Consider the following 19,934-nt stretch of genomic DNA (forward strand, 5'->3'; position numbering starts at 1 on the left):
CTAAGTTTCGCGTTGATACATTACGTTTTTGTACAGATATGTGGACGATACCTTTGTTATAATAGACAGCAAACTAATGATAGTGATAAAATTCTAAACTTCTTAAATAATCTCGACCAAAATGTAAAATTTACTAAGAAGGATGAAAATAATTATTCAATAAACTTTCTGGGTATATTTTTTAAACCTGAAATGGATTTTTTAACTCTTATTTTCTGAACCTTAGGATTTAATTTATCCTCTCTTAAATGTATCAGTTTACTTTCTAGAGTATTTTTGTTTCCTATCAAATATGTCAACAAGCTTCTCACTGGTAAACAGTTGGATTGAACTCCATTCTAATGGAGATAATTGCTGAGGTATTTCTAAATGTACGCAATACAATTGTAAGTTCAAAAACAATTTCTTTCTATAGTGCATCTTGATTTCATCACTTAGCCATATCTCATTCACCTTATTTTTTGAGTGTACTAAGTTTTGTGTCAATAGATTACGTCTTTGTACAGATTTTTAAAGGTACTAGTTTGTCTTTTAAACATTTCTCCAAAAACCTATTTTAACCTTGAGATTTACAAATCTGTTCTTAAAGTTTACATTAGCCTGGCTGGCCATTACATTGCAAGTGACTATTCTCATTTTAAAACCCATATTGAATATCAAGCAGGAAATAAATTTGACTTTCAAATTTATAGAAAACCATCATATGTTCCGATAACCATTAGAAAAAACCTCTTCATCCTAAGTCGCATAAACAAGCTGCTTTTTTTTAGTCTGGTTTGCAGAGTTTTTAAAATGCCTCTCACAGAAAATAACTTATACAGAAAGAACTTAAATTCACACAAGACCTAGCACCTTTTAATGGATATAAAACAGAAATTGTCAATAAGATAATTAATAGAGTAAAACTGAAATTGGCCACTAACCTCACTCCGATCAAAACCACAAAACCTAAGTTTGCAACTTTTACATTCACTAATCCAGAAATACATCAAATCACTAGTACTTTTAAGAAACAAGAAATTAATATTTCATTTAAAACTCAAAACACAAACCGAAATATTTTTTTTCAATCTTAACATGGTAAATTCACGCAATAACCAATACCAATGTTCAGGAATCTATTGACTCACCTGCACAGAGTGCAGATGTTCGTATGTTGGCCAAACTGGCAGAAGCTATGTAACCAGATACCTAGAACACGTAAATGCTGCAAAACATAATAATAAACATTCAGCTATGAGTACTAATATGCAAGAAAAAGTACACCACTTTATGACTATAGAAAGAGATTTAAGAATAATTAGTAAGATTGAAAAAGAAAAATTAATGATTGAATTGGAAAATATATACATCCACTTAGACCAACATTTCAACAAAGATAAAAACTTGAATGATGAGACTGAAGTTACGAACCCCTTAATTGAACAATTACCAAATTTAATGCAAAGATTTAAGTCTGATAGACGAAAATTTTCAAACCTTTTCATTCCTAACAATATCAATAGTCACTCTACGTGAATAAACACCCCGTCCTATGCTACTTCGAGATATTCCCCTCCACAAATAACTCCAACTACCATGGCGCCGCATACTGCTACTTCCCCTTCCTACTCCCCACGGTTACACATCCACACATACAATACAAGGAGTGCTAGTAGAGCGACAGGGAGTTGTCAAGCAGCCGTGAACACTAACAGATACACAGGCAAGAGTCGCTCCTTTAATGCGAGGCTTTGATATTTTATTATAATATATCCTTACGAAATTTCCTATTGTTACATATATGCCAACAAGCTCATTGCTTAGTTTGTAGAAATCATACTTCAACTGTCAACATTACGTTTGAGTGTCCCTTTTGACCCAGGCCCTATTCATACACACAGATTTTTAAATCTTAAACAATTGTAAAGTTGGATTACAACAAATATCAACATATGTCAATTTAAGTGTGTAACAATCAATACCTATAATAAGAAATGGTAAAACATGAGCTGCAGATAGCAAGACGACAAACATAATAATTCTTTAGCCTGATCTCATAAAATGTTTTTGAGAGTGTAATATAGTGATTTTTTTTATGTTTTTAATTATTTTTTATTTTTTTTTTTGCTAGTTGCTTTACGTTGCACCGACACAGATAAGTCTTATGGCGACGATGAGACAGGAGAGGGCTAGGAGTGGGAAGGAAGCGTCCGTGGCCTTAATTAAGGTACAGCCCCAGCATTTGCCAGGTGTGAAAATGGGAAACCACGGAAAACCATCTTCACAGCTGCCGACAGTGGGGTTCGAACCCACTATCTCCTGAATACTGGATACTGGGCGCACTTAAGCGACTGCAGCTATCGAGCTCGGTTTTTCAAGTTTATAAGAAGTGAAAAGGATTCTTCATGAACTTAGTAAAACATTATAAGTAAACAACAAACTTTTATGACCATAATAGTTTTAATTGAATGTGAATAACTGTTATACTTAGAACAGCCATTTTGATGTTATATACAAGAAAATCATAATAGTTTTATTTGAATGTGAATACTGTTATACTTAGATCACAACCATTTGACACAATATAGAAGAAAATTGTATTAAACCATGTTTTCTTAAAAATTGCATTAATTTTAAGCTTGCTAATGACAAATCAATCATATAAGTTCTAGGTCAATATTCCTAATTAGCCTTAAGATTCTAAAGTGGCTGAAGATGCTCAGAAAATGAGCAAAACATGTACCAAGTTTTAATAATTTAGCAATAAAATAAGGATGAAATCCTAATTTTGTAAGCTATTTGAGTATTGAATACGTGGAATAATAAATTTATTGTTTTTACTTTCATTTGATCTTCAATACGGGTTTTAAAATGAGCATAGTCACTTGCTATATGGTATTTTTCGATCTGTCAGTGGGAAGTTGGCGTGGAATGACTTAAGTAGATGAATAAGCTTGATAGGAGCTTTTAAAAGTAGGAAAGATCATACTATGAAGATACAGTTGGAATTCAAGAGGAGAAATTGGGACAAATATTCATTTATAGAACAAGGAGTAAGGGATTGGAATAAATCATCAAGGGGAATAATCGATAAATTTCCAAGTTCTTTGAAAATGTTTAAGAAAAGGCTAAGTGAACTACTGATAGGGAATCTGCCACCTGGGTGACAGTCCTAAATGCAGATCATTGATGACTGATTGCTTGATATAAATAAATACAACATACAGCAATATCGTCATAACTATGAGGAGAGGTTACATCAAGGAAGAGTTCTGTGATTCAGGCGCAGGTTCATCTGATGTGATCATGAAACTGTTCCATGAGTCAGAGCCAACAGGTTAAACCGACACAGAAAATTTACACGAGAAATTAACAGGACTGTTTCTTAAAAAATGAGCATCTATAATGACCTTAGTCAAATGCTAATGCACAACAACATAGTTATAACAAATGATTCTTTTGACTTTGAGGAAGCATAGTAAAGTCTTCGTGAAACATGAAGTTCCCCTGCAATTTGTCTCTTTCACATGGCATAAACCCAAAAGATATCATGTCCATTAATCTGAGTCAAGAAAGCACCAATTTAAAGAAACTCAAAATTTGTATAAATACAAGTTTATGAGAATCAAAATACATAGCAATATAGTACTTACAATGATTGTTGCATTCAAAAGAGCACAGTACACATCTGAGACATTTTCCACATCTTGAAAATGACCTTTGAATTTCAACGTATTCTTTGGTTCCGTAACATCATACATATCCCTGAAAATGTAAAGCTGCAATAAACTACAGGTTTCATCAAATATGAAATATGACTACAATAAATTTTTATTGCTACATTTAACTATCTTTCATTACAGGGTGGTTAGAAATCTATGGTATTTAACAATAATAATCATTATTTGTTATTAATTTTACTTATACTGTACTTAATAAAGAAAAAAAAGTAGAAAATGGGATATAAACACATAAAGAATAGACATGCCAACTTTCAAAAGTAAAAAAATCAGGAGACATTTGGCAGCAAAACACAACGTATTAAGACACATCACTGATAGCAGAACATGTACTAATTCATTTTTTCATTATTTATATGTGAATACTAAATGCTGGACACCCCTTAATTTTAGGAACGTGAGACTTCTCATCCTTCGAAGTGCTGAACACTGTATGACTATTTGTTACTCAACACATCTATAGCTGACTTAGCCCTCTTCAGAAACTCCAAACTAAATTTTTGCTCAAAGCACTTGCTTTGCTGAACTGATTAAGTGTTTAAGGTTAAATTTTCTCCAAAATTTGTTCAGACAGCAAGGACCTGAATTGTGTTTTTGTCTTTGTGACTCTGCTAAAAATCCTTTTATACTCTGCATTGCTATGTAGAATTGATAAAATAGCAAGCATCACCTTAGAGAGTCTGTCATATTTAAGTATACCATCAGCTAATTTCATCTGACCCACCGTCTGGCTCCATGGCTAAATGGTTAGCGTGCTGGCCTTTGGTCACAAGTGTCCTGGGTTAGATTCCAGGCAGGGTCGGGAATTTTAACCATCCGTAGCACGGGGACTGGGTGTATGTGCCATCTTCATAATTTCATCCTCATCACGACGCGCAGGTCGCCTACGAGCGTCAAATCAAAACACCTGCACCAGGCCTCTCTGGAGGCCACACAACATTATTATTATTATTATTATTATTATTATTATTATTATTATTATTATTATTATTATTATCTGACCCACCAATGCCCACAGAGCATCAATTCTCCCTTTTGGCACGTCTGTTTCTTCGAGCTGAAGGTTACAGAACTGAAAGTGCAGAATATCAGTTTTTTTAAAATCTATATTCTGTTTCACTAGCCAGAATGTTGTTCCCCATCATCACATTACTGTCATACTCTTGATTTGCTGGAGTATGATAATCTGCATCAAGGAGAGAGGAGAAGCTTTTAATAACATGTGGTTTCACACACCTTACCATCACATTCTTCAATTATTTCTCCAAAATTTACCTCAATAAGTAGATGTGTGGCATACTTGACTGAAGAGCTACGTTTGAATTATCGAAGATAGCCAAACAACTTCAGAGAAAAAGACAAAAAGATTTATGTATTTGATGAAAGGAACATGAACAGCTGTACAAAGTGTGGCTTTAAATTGTCATCAGAAGTTGTTTTTATTATTATTATTATTATTATTATTATTATTATTATTATTATTATTATTATTATTATTATTATTATTATTTTGTGTGTGTGTGAAACAGATGACTGGGTTTTACTTTTGAATGAGGAATGTTATGACAATGACAATGCTTTCAGATAAACAAGACACATTTGCACTTAGACTGTGCTTAGGAATTTTGTAAGTCTTCAAAGTTCCTGTCTGAGAATCCTTACTTTCAATTTTGCTCCTAAATAAAATAACCAAAGGGTCCCACTGCAGCAAAATCCTATCTAAACACCTTCTTAATGACAACCATTGGTTAGGCACATGTTTCAGAATTTTGCTGATCTCTGTGTTGTGTAAAGTTTGAAATTCTCTGAGCTTTTCTTTCCTTTCTGTATTTCTTTTCAGATAATAAAATACATCAATTATACTTTCATCTAGCCCACCTGGTGGCCATGATCGTTAAGGCGTTTAAACAGTCTGACACCGAGGTTAGCCAGTTTGAGTCCCGTTGGTCGAAAAAAATTTCACCATCAGAATGTTGGCTGGCAGGGTACGGGAGGTAGTGGGATACAATTTCTAATCATTAGATTGCGTGCCAAAAGCCTGGATTAAATTCCAAACCTCCCCGCAGTGCTCAAATGGAATGAGGGCACATGACGCTGTTGATGGTGATTCGTCCGTCAGATGGAGACGTAAAGCACTGAGCAGACCCCTTGGTGCTATTTAATAGAAGTAGGCTATGTGCCGGCACTGGGGTTCACCCTCTCCCTACTATCATATATCACATCATTCATTTCATCTCATTAACTCCTCTGATGAGGCTGACGTCAGGAAAAGCATCCAGTCATAAAAACCCGCCACGACAGATTCATCTCACCTCATACCCGATCCCGTAGGGAAACGGAACAAGGGTTGGACAAACAAACAATTATAGTTTCATCTACATTTTACAGGCAAACACGCCACACCCTTTTCTGCAACAAGATTAATTAGGTGACAAGAGCAGCTTACAATGATTATGAGCACTAGACACTAGTGTCTTCAAATGATGTAGCAATACAACTGATTGCTACATCACTGCTACAATGGGGCAAAATGTTGGTAATTTCACAACTGAAAAGGCCTAAAGAGCTTGATGATGATCTTTGGACAAGGAGTTTGTAAGGTAGAGAAAAAGATCATTACTTGAATTCATATACACTGGCGGAAAAAAATATCCAAACACCATGAAATGAGGAATGTAGAATACAGAAAATTTGGCAATATATTTGCCGACATAACATATTTAATTGATGAAAGGTACAAGACTACAGGTTAATAACCATGCGAGAAAAGCCATTGCAAATGGCCCATGCTGGTCTATTAATAACAGCTGTAATCACCTGAGTGTTGAACGCAGGCATGCAAACATGCATGCATTGTGTCATACAAGTGCCAGATGTCGAGTTGTCATCCAATGATGTCCCGTACATCCTCGACTGGGGACAGATTAGGGCATCGAGCAGGCCAAGGTAACATGTCGACACTTTGTAGAGTAAGTTGGGTTATCCTGTTGAAACACACCCCCGAGAATGCTGTTCATGAATGGTAGCACAACAGGTCGATTCATCAGATGGACGTACACATCTGCAGTCAGGGTGCGTGGGATAACCTTGAGAGTGCTCCTGCTGTCATTGGAAGTTGCTCCCCAGACCAGAACTCCCAGTGTAGGTCCAGTGTGTCGACACCGCAGACAGGTGGAATGCAGGCTTCACCTGGCCTCCTCCTAACCAACACACGGCCATCACTAGCACCGCCAAGGCAGAACCAGCTTCATCGGAAAACACAACGGACCTCCACTCCATCCTCCAATAAGCTCTCACTTAACACCACTGAAGTCGCAGACGGCGGTGCCTTGGGGTAAGTGGAATGCACACCGCAGGGCATATGGCTCGCAGTTGTCCTTCATATAACCGATTGCGAACAGTTCGTTACGTCACTGTGGTGCCAGCTGCCGCTGAAACTGCTGCTGCAAACGCAGTCCGCTGCGCCACAGCCATACGCCAAATACGGCGGTCCTCCCTCTCGGTGGTGCCACGGGAACATCTGGAGCCCGGTCTTCTTGCGAGCGTACCTTCTCGTGACCACTCCTACCAGTCCGCATACACAGTGGAGACATTTCTGCCACGTCGTTCTGCAGAAGTGCGGAAAGAAAATCTACCTTCACGTAGCCCTATTATACGGCCTCATTAAACCGCAGTGAGCTGTTGATACTGGCCTCTTCGCCTTCATAAAGGGTTTCTTGACCCTCTCACAGTCACTCCGTCCAATCTCACAGGTAATTAACGCTCTTGCACAGTACAGCCCGAATTTAAAGCAAACCTGATTTGCAATATCATGGTAATGCGATCTGTGGGAAATTTGATTCAATGTCATCTTTCAGATTTATAAACACGCCTACCAACGTTTGTTGATCCAGCACAATGATGTTTGGATATTTTTTTCTGCCAGTGTATGTGTGTTTCTGTATCCAGCTTAATGACTGAAGGTGGTGGTGGTGGTGGTGGTGGTGGTGGTGGTGGCAGCGATGATGATGATGATGATGATGATGATGATGATGATGATGATGAGGTAAAGGTGAAACCTATTGTTGGTGTATGTATGTATGTATGTATGTATGTATGTATGTATGTATGTATGTATGTATGTATGTATGTATGTATTTATGTATGTATGTATGTATGTATGTATGTATGTATGTATGTATGTATGTATGTATGTATGTATGTATGTATGTATGTATGTATGTATGTATGTATGCATAGTCCTCAGCCTGAAGACTGGTTAGATCCTCAACAGCTCCGCCATCAGCTGTCATAGATGGCCTAGGCATTACTGAAGAGGCGTACTAGGGAAATGAGGAGTGAGGTAGTTTCCCATTGCTATTCTCACCAAGCCAGAAATTGCTATTACATATCAGTCTGCCAAACGCACTGAAATGCATGCACCAACCAACCCTATGAGCAATATTTTCACACCATTCATAGCAGGGACTGGCTGCATAAGGAATGGCATTACTAGCATCACTCATACCTTAGTAACTTTCATTTTGTCAAAGGCAAGGATAAAGCTGAGACAGATCAATGAAAGAAACAAAATTGCTCTAGCCCATACCAGAAAACATTGTGCACTGCAAACACTAGGTCCGCCAGCAAAGGCACTGTTGGTGGATAGCCTAATTTTACTGAATATCACCTAGGGGTCTGCTCAAAGCTTAACGCCCCCATTCGATGGACGAATTACCATCAACAGTGTCAATGCCTTAACTCTGTATGAGCACTGTGGAAAAGTTTGGAACTAAACTCAGACTTTTGGCATGTAATCCAGTGGATTAGAAGTTATATACCATACCACCACCCACCCTACCCTGTGAGCAAACATTCTGATGGTGAAATTCTTTTCCCACCAACAGACCTCGAACCAGCTAACCACAGTGTCAGACCATAGAGATTTGACGTCTCAATGATCATGGACGCCAGGCATCTTTTGAAGAGTTTGTTTCCATTTTATTATCTCATATCCTGACATTAATTCTCTCTAGGGCTGAATTCATTCTACTCTAGAACAATTTTGCTGTTTGGAATCATTATTTGCTATTGTCTAAATAATGACTTCACCGAGTGAGTTGGCCGTGCAGTTAAGGCCATGTAGCAGTGAGCCGGCATTCGGAAGATGGTGGGTTCGAATCCCACTGTCGGCAGTCTGAAGATGGTTTTCCACGGTTTCCCATTTTCACACAAGGCAAATGCTGGAGCTGTACCTTAATTAAGCCCATAGCCACTTCTTTCCCATTCCTAGCCCTTTCCCATCCTTGTGTCACCAAAAACCTTTAATGTGTTAGTGCGACATTAAACCACTAGCAAAAAAAATTAATTCATATACAAACATATTAAAGTTTCATTTTGAGCTCTTGAAGTGTCTTGGAAGACCATTTGACTTCACTACTGGAGGAATTGAAGTTTTTATGTCTATAACACTAACTTTTGTTTCCATAGTTACTTTGATCCAACTACAAGCAAGGAACTTCTCAAACATCTTGGTTTTTATTTTCAATTTGTGAGAAATTTTGTAAGAGACCCTACCTACCTCCACACAGTATCATACCTTTCCCTGCAGTCAATGAAAGTGGCAAATACAATTTCCTTGGCATTTGCATGAACCTTTTTGTCCAGTGAGAGGTGTTTTTATTTAGCTTGAAACTAGACTGTTCTTCTGTCATCAAACTAGATCAGACTCACAACCCTAGAAGCAAGAGGGCCCTGATCTATCAAAGTAGCTAGCCTTGTTCATAGAATTCTAGAAGAAGTTCGACCTGCCTATGAACAGCATTGAAAGAATAGTTACCACCACCATACGTGGATCTGTACACATCCTGAAATCTCACCTGTTCGGGCCTCCATAACTTAAAAAATCCATATCACCGCTATATTTCTATGCGATAAAACATTCTGTATCCTGATATGCTCTACTTTGTCCATTGTGGCAACTTGTAATTGCGGGAAGTCGTTGATTCTTTCAATAAATATATATCACTAACTTAATAAACTATAAATCAAGATATAAATCTTACCAGGACACTTCTGTTCTTCTGTAAGGTATTTTGTTTTAAGGTACGAATGTAATCTATTTGCAATCATTCATTCTTATGTTTTAAATTCCAAATAATAATTCATTACATCTGTTTATCATTTCGTGCATTCACTTCTAGCACGGTGAATTCTTTAATAGGAAGTTTCTGTTGAATTTATTGGATATTGTCTATGCTTCAGTTCTATCATAAGACTTTTTTAAGCATACTCACGGATGGAAGATGGTCAGAACCAATATTATCATCCACTTGCATTCTGTCTGTACTGGTTTTGGTAATGGTTTTTGTACATGTGCAAAGTTGCACAATTTGTGTGAAGCAACTGCTGGATGGGTGTACCAACACATTGTTTGCAACATTGAATCTGAATAAAATATCATAAAAATTAGGATGATGATGATGATGATGATGACAAAAAATAATCTGTTTGGAATGAGACGACACTCACAAGCAGAGAATGTATGTTGCTTGAAGGGAAGGAAACTTATGAACATTGTGCCATACCTTGGCCATCTCTATCTTTGTCTGGTTCACTTTTCTGACAAACTTCTTGCCTTCTGTTACATATGCGTACTCACTGACATGGCAATTATGGCCAACTTCGACTTCTAATTGTGCATGCAAACCTAGCCCAAGGAGATCACAGATATCGCCTTTGTCGTCCTATGATTTTACAACGTTGTGTTCCCAATCTTGTCTATCTGGCTTTTTCATGGCTCTTCTTCTAAGCTTTCATCTTGGTGAAGGGTTATGGCGAGCGACACAATGTTTCTCGAAGCGTGTTTTTACAAGCGTTCTTTCAAGCGTTTTAAGACGTGAATGCTATTGGTCTCTGAGATTTCCAACATGCTTTATTGCGCATATATGAATGGCCTGATTAAGGTAATTTAACTACTATTTTTTGATTTTTCGATCTCTTTCTCCCTGTTATTTGGGGTTGGCCTCATGGACCATGTTCGTTTTATATCACCACGGGGCATTGTGGTTGGCTACTATCTTTATTCTCTGTAGGTACCGGTTATTTTGTGGCCCGTCTTTGTTCCTTCTGTTGTTGCCCATGTAACGTTATTTATATCAGCTATGTTTTTCTTTGTGTCACAACTCGGTACACTGACCTGTGTCTTACTATCATTGAGTGCCTGTATTGCGTGAATGAGCTCTGTTGCGCCTTGGATGTGTGTTACGTCGACTTTATTCTACGGTTCATGTTGTGGAGGTCTCTATCTTATTATTCATGTACCAATTTGCTCTCCGATGTCCCCGCTATGTGGTTGTGTATCAGAAAACCCAGTACATGGGAAGTTTGTGCTGCTTTGGCATTTAAGTTGTATTTGAGAGACATATTGATGATGTGTTTTGGACCTCCAATTTTGTGTGGGTTTGGCTTTGCATATCCGCGTGAGACGTTATTTATGAACCCTACTTCTAAATTTTGCAGTTTTTTCCTGACCATTTTTATCTGTTATAGTTCCCTGTTCCTTGGATCCTTTTAATCTATTGTGTGAGTGTTTGAATGTGAGATATGTAGGACGCATATCATATTGCTAATTGTGTCATTTGTTCTTATCTTTGCATTTCCTTGGCCACATGCATTTTTTTGGTGTGTGTTCTCTTAGCAACACCTTGTTTATCCCTGATCCCAGGCGCCATGCTTGCTTACGACGCCGCCCCCCGCGATTCTTTTTAAATCTTTCGTCCATGTTGGGACAGTGACTTTCTTATATGTTTATTTGTACAATTGTTCTTATCGTATTTGTTGTGGTATTTGTATTATTGAAGTGGTTTCCGTGTGTCTGCTTGGCTGCTCTGTTGTACGCCCTTAACAATGGGCAAGGGAGACTGTTTGACTTGTCTTGGCAACAATGATAGATTGTAGATTTGAACTTAAACTGCTATGTTTCGGTTATTACACAGTTAGCAATGATTGCCACGTGCTATTGTGTGTCTGAACTTCTGAAGTATCTATATATATAAAATAAGAGTTTTGTCTGTACATTGCTCAGAATTTGAAAATAATGGTATTTCTGTATCGGTCATGTCCATAGTAACAAGAAAATGCACTTTTTACTTTTCCGTAATGTCTGTCTGTCTGTCTGTCTGTATGTATGTACGCGCATCACGAGAAAACGGTTGAAGAGAATTTAATGAAAATTCGTATGTGAAGTCGGGGGATGAGCCTCTACAATCTAGGCTATAAATCATTTTACTCAAGCTGAGTGAAATGGTAGTTTAGGGGAAGGCCTAAAATTGAATTCTCAACTATTTATGTTATTAGTGATCGTATTTTAAAGAAAATGGGTATGCAAAGTTGGGGAATAAGTTACTACAATCTAGGCTATCAATAATTGTATTCACGCTGAGAAAAATGGTAGTTTAGGGGAAGGCCTAAAATATAATTCTCAAATATTGTTGTTATTAGTAGTCCTATCTTGATGAAAATCGGTATGCAAAGTTAGGAAATAAGACACTATAGTCCAGGCTGTAAATTATTCTATTACCGGGCGAGTTGGCCATGCGCGTTGAGGCACGCGGCTGTGAGCTTGCATCCGGGAGATAGTAGGTTCGAATCCCACTATCGGCAGCCCTGAAAATGGTTTTCCGTGGTTTCCCATTTTCACACCAGGCAAATGCTGGGGCTGTACCTTAATTAAGGCCACGGCCGCTTCCTTCCAACTCCTAGGCCTTTCCTATCCCATCGTCGCCATAAGACCTATCTGTGTCGGCGCGACGTAAAGCCCCTAGCAAAAAAAAAAAAAAAAAAATTATTCTATTCACGCTGAGTGAAATGGTAGTTTAGGGGAAGGCCTAAAATGTAATTCTCAAATATTTCTTATTAGAGGTGTAATAGATAAATGCTACATAGCTAGGGTTATACAGTATAGTATTAAATTTCCTATTATTCATGTCTTATACATTGTTACCGCACTGGCTGTGATCACAAAGATATTCATGATTTTGGATTTTTGTTACTAAGTCCATATCAGCGCCGAGTAACCAGAAAATGGGTAAACAGTATTTAATGAAAATCGGTATGTAAAGTCGGAGAATAAGAAACTACAGTTTATGGTATAAAATATTTTACAAATCACAGAGTCGAAAGGAAACTAAATGTGAAGGCCTACAATATAGAAAGCTCATAACATTGATCAACAATAACATTACATTGACCATTGTTTGTCGTGATGTGCTTTGTGCCATCTGTTGCCCCTCATCTCCGGTAGATAGGATTACTTCTGCGTACAGAGTATTTTTTAATTTGATTTACGTCGCACCGACATAGATAGGTTTTATGGCGACGATGGGATAGGAAAGGGCTAGGAGTGCCTTAGGCCTTAATTAAGGTTCAGGCTCAGCATTTGACTGGTGTGAAAGTGGGAAACCACGGAATACCATCATCAGCGCTGCCGACAACGGGGTTCGAATCCACCATCTCTCGGATGCAAGCTCACAGCTGCGCACCGCTAACCACACAGTCAACTCGCTCAGTCGTACAGAGTGTAACAGCCTGCCTGAATATTGATGGGAAGTAGCTGGGGAGTTAGATAACTTTCTTCTTTAGCATGCCATTCCCTGGTTTATAAATTTTCTGATACTACTGGTACGTAACACACTGGATCATCATAGCATTCGGGCTATTCAATCCCTACTCTGAGGCACTGATTGGAATGAACAGTGTGCAATTAAGCGGAATAATGGCAGATGAGTGTTCATGGCAATCTGCGGCCTGGTCATCCCAGCTCTGGAACTTTGGACTATTAGATTGGCACCGCAATCTAATCGCAGCACTGTTCGTTAAATGTGATAAAACGTGCGGCTTTCCACTTGATCGAGTATTTGATATGATAGCATCGCTTTTAATCGCTACATTCATACTTACGTTTTTGTAATGACCTATGTTGATTTCATGTTAAGAAAACCACAAAGTCAGTCTTTCTGAGAATCCCGTAGCGAAGCACGGGTACACCAGCTAGTTTAATATAAATATGGATAACAAATTAGTATTAATTGTCTTCCGTACATGTTTTACATCATGAGTTACCAGAGAGATGTATTTTTACCAGCAAACAAACAGTCTGGCCATATTTTATCTTTCTGTTTTTTGTTGAAGTTCATTGGAAACCACTGTTGTGAGTAGCATTTTATTTCTTGATCGTGTGTCGCGATCTGTAAATACTCGTCCTGTTGATATGGATATCAAATGATATATTGCACTGGGCCGAAGTCTGCGTTATGCAACAAGGCTATTTTGTTCCTAAGGTAAAAATTTCTTTCTCTGTATTCTGGATATTTTTATTTATGAACCTGTTGACTGGATCTTATTACGAGTAGGCACAACGTTATGATGGTAGTGTAGTGAACAGGTAGTTAGGCCTAAGTATTGATTCCATCAGGGTTGGTTTTCATTCATTATTTTATTTGTTCCTGGTTTTCGTGTGGCCATTGATATTATTTTCATCTAATGTTTATTTAATAAACTCTTTTCCTGCTTCTTCTTCCTGATACATTTTTGCTTATGCAGGTCGTTCATCTGTGTTTCCTACTCAGAGTTATTATTGTAGGAGCCTTTTAAATTTTACCCTTTGACTTAACAGGCTCGAGTTCAGTTCATGACTTTGTCCCTGGTCATTTTCGACCCGGTCTGCACAAACTATGATAGGTATTTATTTACTGCCGTGTTACCTCTGGTTGATTTGAGCTTCCACCGATTTTTTGTTGTTGTTATTTTTGTTTTTATTTTTCAATATCTTTCTGCCTATGTATGTGTTGTGTTTTCCGGTTATTTATTCCTCGGTGCTCATCATGCTCAACCCTGTCATGGGTATGTGAGACGAATAACACGGGCTGGTCTAACACAACTACATACCGTATTCATCGTAGAAATAGCAGGGGGGGGTGCAACATGTAGTAACTTTAATGCTTATTTAACAGTACATTGTACGTTGGGTATTCAGCCCTAAGGCTGGTTTGATCCTCCACAGTTCCGCCAACAGCTGTCATAGATAGCCCAGGCATCACTGATGAGGCATACTAGGGAAGTGAGGAGTGAGGTAGTTTCCCGTTCCTTTCCTCACCGAGCCAGAAGTTGCCATTACAGATCAGTCTGCCAAGCCCACTGAAATGCATGCACCAACCGACCCTATGAGTGACATTTTCACACCATTCATAACAGGGACTGGCTGCATAAGGAATGGTATTACTAGCATCACACATACCTCGGTCACTTTCATATTGTCAAAGCCAAGGATGAGACTGAGACAGGTCAATGAAAGTAACAAATTTGTTCTAGCCCATACCAGAAGACATAGTGCAGTGTAAATACTAAATAACACAATATATTTGAGTTTAAAAAATGTTCAACCTTCAAAAACCTGTCATATCAGGCTGGATCAGACCCACAACACTAAAAACAAGAGGGCCCTGTTGTATCAAAGCAGATAGTCTCTGAAACTAATAAGATCACTAACTTAAATAAGCACTAAATCAAGATAAAATTTTTACCAGAACACTGCTGGTGAGTCAGGTATTTTCCATTTACTTGAAGGACTCCCTGATACCATAGTATTTGATCTTAATTGCAAGTCCTTGACTAGCATCTTAAACTTTTCATTTAAGGCATCTTCCAGCTTAGCACTCGATTCACATGTCACTTTGAGGGTAGCCAAAGCATCCTGAAACACAATCAAGAAACCACCTGTTTAAAAAAATCTCTCACTCCTAAGTACTAGAAATACTCACATATTCAAAAAGAATCTCTAGAGCAGTAGGTATATCCCTGCTAAAACTTCATGTAGCCATCAACGAGGTGGGAAATCTGCTCAGAGGCTGTAGCATGATTTAAGAAAATATACGAATGAGAACTTGAGAACCACCACTGCTGTGGAGGGCAGCTTAAGTATACTGTACATACATACAATTTTCAATACAGACTGTTACATTTTCTAGTTTTCAAGCCTCTACGAGCGAACAATACTCTTTGGTTATTTCATGCAAACAGAGGATTGTGGCAATGTTTAGTAAATTCACAGAGGTTTGCAGACTGAACGCTGAAAGGCATAACGGTCTATAATGATAATGTATGTACGTACGTACGTATTATGAATGTAATTAACGTATTTCCCCCTTAACTCCCTACAACTGAGTCCGTTAGTCTTGCACATGATCATCTTGTACTCACTTCCTATACCAGCAAACTGCCTGGAATTGGACGCTTTTATTTTATTTTATTTTTTTGCATAATTCTGACAACACTTCAAAGGGAAACTGTATTGTATTAATTCAGAAAGGACGGAGTTCTTATTTTTCTCTTAACTGGTTCATTTTTTCAAATCTCAAGATGTTCATTGAAGGATAGCCAGGAAAAGCTATTTTCATGTAAATTGGATCTTTGAGTTGTCAATAATAGTTTGGTACAATACAGTACCACATGTCTCTTATGAGAACAAATTTTGCAAAATTTGATGATACACTTAAGTTACATAATTATTAAATATGACCCTTTGTGGTCTTTCATCTGGATGAAACATAACCTGGAAATGTATATACAGAAAAATACAGGCACATAAAGTTAAAAAGAAAGAATTTTTGTAGACTGTTAACTTTTACAACTCTTCACAAAATTGGGCTGCATATAGTTTACTGTTACAAGCGACATGTGCAAGATTGTTTCTATACATTACACAGGTCTGTTATTTTATTATTATTATTATTATTATTATCATTTGTTTTTTTTTTTTTTTTTTACAATTGGCTTTACATCTTATGGCGATGATGGTATAGGAAAGGTCCAGGAGTGAGAAGGAAGCGGCCGTGGCCTTAATTAAGGTACAGCCCCACCATTTGCCTGGTGTAAAAATGGGAAACCACGGAAAACCATCTCGAGGGCTGCCGACAGTGGGGTTCGAACCCACTATCTCCCGGATGCAAGCTCAGAGCTGCGTGGCCATAACCGCACAGCCAACTCGCCCGGTGGTCTGTTTGGTGAAGCTAACTTCAAGAACTGACTGACCTACTGCTCCATTCATGGGATTTTACTCCTTGTCAAAGAAGCACTAAAATATCTCAGTTCACCAGGCAGGGAAACTTTGCACCATTGAATGCAAACTAAATCAGTATAGAAATCATAATGATACAGGTTTCGACTCTCATAGGGAACTTGAAATATTTGTCCTGAATGAGTAAATTAATAATTCCAATATACTGATCCATTATTGGAAATTATAAATTTTCCAGCTAACTCATTCTTGGTTGCCTGTGATTTGTCCCAGTGTGCCAATTTGATAACTAGCATACCTATTATTATTTATAAGCTTCATGTCCGTATTGATTGGTATCACTATATAGAAATAATATGAATCACCACCTTATCAATACACTATTTTATTTACTACCAAACTGGTAAATAGGGTCAATACCGGTTTCGACCCCTATGGGGTCATCCTCAGTTGACACATATAAATATCTATAAAAACATCACATATAATAGTTAAAGTTTAAAATTGATGGGTCATTAGTATACTGGTAAGTACATATGCATGTATTATGGAATTTATAAGATTGTTCTATTAGAGCTATTATGTAGATTTTTTGTTTCTTTGTAAACAGTATCAAAAGTATTGTATTGGATGTGGTTCATCCGTTTGACAAAATGCTAGTGGATTGAATATGTACATTTGCTGAGAGGTACATGCTATTCTATTTTACAATTTTTGTTTTACATAATATGGGGTAAAATTATTACATTTGCACATATGTGGTGATATTAGGTACAATGTAGGGTGTTAAAGATGTAGTATTTGAATTTTCAGTATCCTGATTAAGTTTGTTCTATTAGAGCTATTATGTAGATTTTCTGTTTCTTTGTAAACAGTATCAAAAATATTGTATTGGATGTGGTTCATCCATTTGACAAAATGCTAATGGATTGAATATGTACATTTGCTGAGAGGTACATGCTATTCTATTTTAATTTTTGTTTTACATAATATGGGGTAAAATTATTACATTAGCACATATATGGTGATGTTAGGTACAATGTAGGGTGTTAAATATGTACTATTTGAATTTTCAGTATCCTGATTACATTTCATGTAGTGGTTGTAAAGTTTACTGATTCACTTGTTTAGTTCAGTTAAATGCATAATGACCTTGTTGGTTTGAATTCTTAAAATTAAAATATTGGTATGTAATACCTAGTTAACATGAATCCTTAATGTTAATATATAAGTTTGTAGCACCTCTTATTCCCGTTTTCAGTCTTAAAATAGAATTGTGTCTTGACACTTTATTTTGTTAGACATATAAAAGTCTTGCTAAAATAAAACTTTGGGGCTAAAACCGGTATGAAATACTTATTTAAAATACATTAGATAATGGTATTGATATGTGGTGCTATGTGCATATTCAAAAAATCTAAATGAAATATAAATATAAATTGGTGACAGTACTGTAGGTTGTTGTATTGTAGGTCTATTAAAATATATATGTTTACTTGAATAGGATCGATCACATGCTGTACGCGTTACGAGTGAAATTGCATTATATATTATAGTAATAACTGGTAATTTTATAGGATACTGCTGTTGTAGTTGGAAATCTTGAATATCATTGAGAAAATGTTCTCATCTTGTCGCGTGTCGAATACAGGTTGAGTAGGTCACCATTAAGAGATGAAGTGCATATTGGATGTCGTATATCTAAATTAGGTTGTACGTTGGTTGTATCGTGGAGACGTGTTGTAAATTAATATATCTGTAAGTAGAAATAATAAGTGTGTGAGATAATGTATCGAAAGAATGTAGTGGCAAGTATATATCGTATTACTTACGTTGGCTGTTGGGATCGTGTGCTCTGTATGGCTGTCTGTTGAGATCTGTAGCGTGTTGCTCTGAGGTTATAGTTTACGGCGGTGGAGGGGAGGCTTGAAGGGATGGGTGGAGCACTTGTAACGGGAGTGGGATTAAAGGAGGAGAGGTCTTGGAGCGGTAGATTTGTATTTATGGATTTTTGTTTATCTATTCTTTTTAAATAATAATCTTTCAGGAGGGGAATAACTGTATGAAAGAGAATATTATTTCTGTCTATGTTATCGTTTAAGTTGGAATTTGGATTAACGTATTTGTCTAAGTTTATATAAAATTCTTCTAGTATACTGAGCAAGGGGCTTTTTGGGTTTATTTTGAGGATTTGCATATCATTACTGATGTCTGTAAACCTATGTTTCTGATCGTTGATGTGTTGTCCCATGGCTGAGAAGTGTCTATGTCTAACGGCATTTACGTGTGCGTTGTATCTTATTGAAAAACTTCTACCAGTAAGCCCTACATAACTGGCTTGGCAATCATTGCATTTTAGACGGTACACTCCTGAGTGGTTGTATTTGTTTATGTTATTAACTGATTTAGAATTGTATAATATGTTGGTGTTATTGCGTGTAGTTTTGTATGCTATTTTTAGGCCTTGTTTTTTGAAAATGTTGGTTATGGGGTGTATATGGTTATTGTTGTAAGTGAATAGTGCGTATTCTTTTTTATCTTTGGTGATTCTGGTTAACTTAGTTTTTGGTTGGTTTTTTACTTTGTTGATGATATGGTTTATCATTGTTCTTTTATAACCATTTTGTTTGGCTATTTCATGAATTATGTTTAGTTCTTTGTTCAAATCTTTCTTTGAAAGTGGAATGTTATATGCCCTGTGTATCATGCTGTAGTATGCGGCTTTTTTGTGAGTGTGTGGGTGGGTGGAGTCTGTTTTTATTGTATTTGATGTATGGGTAGGCTTTCTGTATATGTTGTATGTTAGATGATTATTATGTCTGGTTATAGATATATCCAAGTAGTTTATGGTATTGTTGTTTTCGGTTTCCATAGTAAATTTTATGTGGGGATCTATTTCATTCAGTTGTTCCAAGATTGTATTTTCGTTTGTGTGTCTATTGTCCATAATTATGAATACATCATCGACAAACCTGCACCAAAGAATGATATTTTCTATTTTTTGGACTTCTTGATGTTCTAAATGGTCCATATATATATCAGCTATTATGCCTGATATTGGCGATCCCATGGGCAATCCTTTTTGTTGGTAGATGGTGTCATGGAACCTAAAGTAATTGTTATTAATGGCAAAGTGTAATAGTTTTATAAATTCATTT

General features: G+C 37.0%; 1 protein-coding gene across 1 annotated transcript in view; it reads right to left on the reverse strand.

The window, feature by feature from the left end:
- LOC136857680 (general transcription factor 3C polypeptide 1) overlaps positions 1–19,934 on the reverse strand; it is a 340,092-nt gene that overhangs the window by 98,291 nt on the left and 221,867 nt on the right. The window contains exons 23-24 of the mRNA XM_067136529.2: positions 15,284–15,453; positions 3,636–3,747 (exon numbers count right to left, since the gene is read on the reverse strand). Of these exons, the coding sequence (XP_066992630.2) occupies positions 3,636–3,747; positions 15,284–15,453 (282 nt within the window). The remainder of the gene's footprint in view (positions 1–3,635; positions 3,748–15,283; positions 15,454–19,934) is intronic.

Source organism: Anabrus simplex, chromosome 1 (genome assembly GCF_040414725.1).
Source record: "Anabrus simplex isolate iqAnaSimp1 chromosome 1, ASM4041472v1, whole genome shotgun sequence".
NCBI classification, from domain to species: Eukaryota; Metazoa; Arthropoda; class Insecta; order Orthoptera; family Tettigoniidae; genus Anabrus; species Anabrus simplex.